The sequence below is a fragment of the Motacilla alba genome, chromosome 27, assembly GCF_015832195.1.
Source record: "Motacilla alba alba isolate MOTALB_02 chromosome 27, Motacilla_alba_V1.0_pri, whole genome shotgun sequence".
In the NCBI taxonomy this organism is placed as follows: Eukaryota; Metazoa; Chordata; class Aves; order Passeriformes; family Motacillidae; genus Motacilla; species Motacilla alba.
Genome location: NC_052042.1, coordinates 5,020,732 through 5,025,707, shown reverse-complemented (window position 1 = coordinate 5,025,707; position 4,976 = coordinate 5,020,732). Strand labels below are relative to the sequence as shown.

Below are 4,976 nucleotides of genomic sequence, written 5' to 3'. Positions count from 1 at the left end.
AAATCCCATCGGGAATTTCCAAAGGTTTGGAAAAGTTCAAGCAGGGGAGGGAGGCAAATTCCGGCCGGGATCAAATCCTCCACTCCCGACTTTCCCGCTTTTTTTCCCGGGATCCAAACCCGTCCAGGGATGATTGTCCCACAAATTCCTCCTTTTTTTCCCTTTTCCACCACTTTTAAAAAACATCCTTTAGATTTCCATGGAGCAGCCTCAAGCCGCTTCCTTTCCTCCCGACCTCCCAAAATTCCCGATTTTTTAAACAGCTGGAGTTTCTCCACCAGGAAAACCCCGCTGGAACACCGGGATTTCCCGGATTTCCCAGATTTTCCCCGGGATCCACTCGGCCCGGAAAGGAACGGGATTCTCCCCTTTGCTGCGCGGGATTTTTATTGTTTTAATCCATTTTTTATGGAGGAAAAAGGAGAAATGAGGTGTGGGTTTGGTGGGTTTTTTTTTTTCGAGCAGGGTCGGGAGGTCAGGGCGGCAGGAGCTCCTTCCCAGCTCGTTCCCAGTTTGCCCGGTTCATTCCCAGTTTGCCCAGCTCGTTCCCAGTTCTCCCAGTAGCCGCTACATCCCTAAATCCCTTTCCTGGGAATCACCCCCTCCCTTCCAGCAGCGCACGCAGTTTTTGGGGAATTATTTGGGTTCCATGGCTTCAACCTCACCCTAAAACTCCTCCAAACATCCCGCAGCACGCGCGGCCCCAAATCGGCTCCGATCAGCCCCAAATGAGCCCCAAACCCGAAATCAGGCAAAAATCATCCCCGAATGAGCCCCAAGTCGGACCCAAATCCGCCCCAAATCAGCTCCAAATAGGCCCCAAATCAGCCCCAAAACAGCTCCAAATCGGCCCCAAATCGGCCCCAAATCAGCCCCACACCGGCCCCGGTCCCCGCGCGGCTCCGGGCAGCCCGTTCCCCACGCGGGGCTGCGGCGACCCCGCTCCGCTCCCAGGCGCCTCCCGCGCTCCTCAGGGCTCCTCCGGGCCGCCGCAGCCGCGGAATTTGAGGCTGGGGGGCACGGGGATGGCGCTGCCCCCCAGGTGCCACCGCCACAGCGGGTGCGTCTTGGACAGCGCCCAGGAGTTCTTGCCGCCCAGCGACGAGGCCGGGCACAGGTCCCCGTCCTCGCCCACCACCAGCGAGGGCGTGCAGGGGAAGTTGCCCATCAGGCTGAAGGAATTCCGAAGCGGGCCGGCTTTGCAGGGAGCGTTTCCCTTCCTGGAATTCCTCCGGGGGGCTTTGGGCGGCCTGGCTTTGGCGGGGCCGCGCTGCCTCTCGGTGACCCTGGCCAGGCGCCGCCGTTTGGCGCTGCCGTCCTGGCGGCCCCGCAGCGCCGCGGGGCTCTCGGTCGCTCCGCGGGGCTGGAAGCGCAGCTCCGCTCCCCGCCAGGGCTCCGGGCCCCCCCGGCCGTGCCGCAAACCTTTCCCGTCCACGTTGAACCCCTTGGCGTAGCACCACAGCTTGGACTGGCGGATCAAGCGGTCGAAATGCTCCGGCCGGGGCTCGCCGGGGGCGGCGGGGCTCGCCCGCAGCTCCGGGGCCGGCTCGGGAGAAGGCGCCGGCCCCGGGGAGGCTCCGCCGGGCCGCTCTGACGAGGAGCTTTTGTTCGAGGCATCTTTGTGCAAATCCTTCCCGCCGGCGTCCCCGAAGCCGCGCTCCTTTTGCGGCGGGGCCCCCCCGGGGGTGCTGCGGCTCGGGGAGGGAGGGGGCGAGGAGGAGGAGGAGGAGGAGGAGGAGGAGGAGGAGGAGGAGGAGGAGGAGGCAGGGGAGGCCTCGTGCCTCGCGTACAGCCCCGGCTGAGCCCCCGGCGCTGCGGCCGCGCTCAAACTTTCCGAAGTTGACGCTCGCAGGGTGCGGGCCCAGAGGTGCTGCGAGAGGAAGAGCAGCTCGGGGTCGGGGCGCGGCGCTTTGCTCGGGGGGGGCTCCTCCCCGAGCGGCTCCCGGGGGGGCTGGAAGCGGGGCAGGGCCGCCTGCCGGTACCGCGTGCTCTGCACCGAGTCCCCGCTGCACAGCGAGCTGCTCTCCGACTCCGAGGAGCTGCCCTCCTCGCTGCTGCACGAGCTGTCCCCTTCCTCCTCCTCCTCCTCCTCCTCCTCTTCCTCCTCCTCCGAGGAGTCGCTGGAGGTGGCGGGGCTGGACGCGGCGAGGTCCAGGCTGGAGTCCGAGTCGCTGGAGTAGCCGGCGGACGTTCCCTGGCGCTTGGAGGCGGGGAAGCCGCGGCACCGGCCCTTCCTGGCGGCCGCGGGCCCCGCTGCGGGCGGGAGGAGCCCCCGGGGCCAGCCCGGGCCCCGCCGGTGCCGGCCCGCGGCGCCGAGCGCGGCCGGGAGCGCGCAGGGCTGCGCGGCCGCGGGGTGCAGCAGCGCCAGGTCCCGGGGGGAGCCGGCCAGGACGCCCGCAAAGAGCCCCCCCCGGGCGGGCTGGAGCGGCTGCGGGCCGGGGGGCGGCACGGCCCGGCCGGGGGCACCGCAGCAGCCGCCGGCTCTGCAGGGCGGGGGCCGCGGGCAGGGGAGGAACTCCCCGGGGCCCGGCAGCAGCAGCTGCTCCCTTCTCCTGCTCTTCCTCCTCCTCTTCCTCCGGCGGAGGCTCTTGCAGGAGGTGCAGAGAGCCTCCAGGTCCGCCTTGGAGATGAGCGAGCACTTCACGGCGCGCGTGGGCACCGAGTTGATGGCCTTGAGGGTCCGCAGCTCGGCCAGGTCGCAGCGGCGGCTCTTGATTTTTAAGGTCTCCATCTTCTTGCTGATGGTGGTCCTGGGGATGTCCTTGAACAGGTCGCTGAGCACCTGGGCCAGCGCGAACATCTGCGTGCCGTTGATCTGTAAGTAGCCCAAGTTGATGCCCTCGATCTGTTGGTAGCCGGCGTGGAAAGGGCCCGGCCGGGCTTGCACGGCGTAGTCCACGGCGGCCGGAACGACCCCCAAGGTCCCCTCGCAGGTCAGGAACATTTCGGCGAGGTTTGCTTTTTGGTTGGGTTTGGTTTGGTTTGTTGTTTTTTTTTTTACTTTGTCCCTTTCAAAGAGGGGCAGGAAAAATCTGGAAAATCAGGACATTTGTGTTTCCACTCGCTGATCACACACATCCCTCCGGAGAGGGGCCGGAGGGGGAGGGGAGGTGAAAAAAAAACATGGAAAAGAGGGGGGAAAAAACAACAACAAAAAAAAATCCCCCAAAAAGCCGATGTCGCTTTCAAACGCTCCGGCCGAGGCTTGGCAGCAGCTCCCGAACACCCAATTCCTGCTCCGGGGCTCGGCTCCTCGTCTGCCCCCTCCCCGGCCAGGAAAAAAAAGAGAGAAAAATCAAGAAGTCAAACATCTCTCATCGCCCGGGCCGGCCCCGCACCCACCTCCGCCTCCCGAATAATCCCTTTTTTGGGGGGATCGGTGTAAATCACCGAGCGGACAAAGCTCGGGGGGCGCGGGGGGCCCCGCATTCCCTCCGGGGACCCCCCGGGAACGCCCCCGGCCGCATCGGGAGTCCCCAAACCCCGAATTTCCCCCGCGCCCCCTCCCCAAAGCCCGCGCGCACAATGGGGCCCCCCCGCGCCGCTTTCCCCCCCCTCCGAAAAACCCCAAATAAAACCCCGAATCACCGAGGTTCCGAGGCGGCGGCAGCGCGGGCGCCTCCGCTTTGTTTCCGCGGTTTAAATGGATTTTTCGCCGGTTTTTTGGGTTGGTTGAAGAGGTCGCTGCGCCTTCCCAAATGTGGATTCCTCTGGGATGGGTGTGTGGAGGAATATTTCTAATAAAGCGTGAAAAATGTTCCTTCTAGGCGGCTTGTTCGAAGTCATCGCCTCGGCCACAATTCATCCTGCAGCTTTTTAATTAATTGCTAATTAATTGTATTTATTAGCTGGCGTCCACAGTAACAGCGGTGGAGAAAAAGAGAGTTAGGAGAGAGTTGTATTCTTCTTTTTTTCCCTTTTTTGTTTTACTCGCACATCGTCTTTATTCACTTCTTGTCCTTTTTTTGTTCGAATTCTTTGTTACAAGGGAAAAAAGGGGAAAATGGAAATAAAAAAGGAAAATAAAAGAAAGAAAAAAGGAAAAGAAAAAAATTAAAAGAAAAAAAAAAGAAAATAAAAAATTGGGAAAGTACCCCCCCCCCCAAAAAAAAAGGGAAAAAAGAAGAAAAAAAAAATAGGGAGGGGAAAAGAAAATTTTTAAAAAGAGAGAAATAATAGAGGGGGTAAAAAGGGAATTTTCTCGCACGCCTTGGAGCTGCTAAACTTTATTTCCAACTTTAAATCCCAAGGTTCCTTCGGTGTTCAGCAACTCTCCCGCGGTGCTTTCCAAAAAAAAAAAAAAAAAAAAAAAAAAAAAAACCACAAAAAAACCCGAAACGAAAAGAAACCCAAACAAAAATCCCTACAACAACCCCAGCTGCAGATTCCTCTCGGCAGAAGGGGGAAAATGGGGAAAAAGAATTAAAAATGTCCAGTTTGAAGCGCTGGGCTGTTTGTGGCGGCTCCCTCCGAACCTGAGGCCGCTGCAGCGGGGTCTGAGCTCCTGCTCAGGAGGCGAATTTTGGGGAAACTGTTCCCAGGGAAACCTTCCTGGGGGCAGGGAAGCGGCGGCTCCGCTCCCTCCCCAGCCCCTTTTTTGTCTCCGCATGGAAAGTTGGGGTTGTTCTTCTCCTGCTGGGTTTTTTTGGGGGGGTTGTTTGGGGTTTATTTTTAATTTTAATCTGAATTTTGGTGATAATGATTTGTTGGAGCACGAGAGATCCCAAATTAGCAACGATCCCAGAGGAGGAGGAGGAGGAGGAGGAAAAGAGGAGGAGGAGGAAAAGAGGAGGAGGAGGAAGCGCATTCCTGAGCGAGCGTGTAAAACAAGAAAATTCAAAAAAAAATTCGAAATTACTCCAATCCGCCACGGGGATCACCTGATCGCTTCTCCCGCTGATCCCAAAGGGGTCCCTGTGGGATCCCCCCTTTCCCCAGCACCCACGGGTGCTCCCCCGCACCAAAACATTCCCGAT

General features: G+C 60.0%; 1 protein-coding gene across 1 annotated transcript; it reads right to left on the bottom strand.

Annotated features, from left to right (window-relative positions):
• Positions 1-829: 829 nt before the first annotated feature.
• LOC119712300 (elongin BC and polycomb repressive complex 2 associated protein) lies at positions 830-4,018 on the bottom strand. Its single transcript, XM_038163330.1, has 2 exons — positions 3,589-4,018; positions 830-3,264 (listed from the first exon to the last, which is right to left on the bottom strand). The coding sequence occupies exon 2, from the start codon at positions 2,942-2,944 to the stop codon at positions 971-973; it is 1,974 nt and encodes a 657-aa protein (XP_038019258.1). The 5' UTR covers positions 2,945-3,264; positions 3,589-4,018; the 3' UTR covers positions 830-970.
• Between the last annotated feature and the right edge of the window lie 958 nt (positions 4,019-4,976).

Bases quoted from the DNA above. Each gene is read 5' to 3' on its own strand.
- LOC119712300 (XM_038163330.1), bottom strand. From the start codon at position 2,944: ATGTTCCTGACCTGCGAGGGGACCTTGGGGGTCGTTCCGGCCGCCGTG.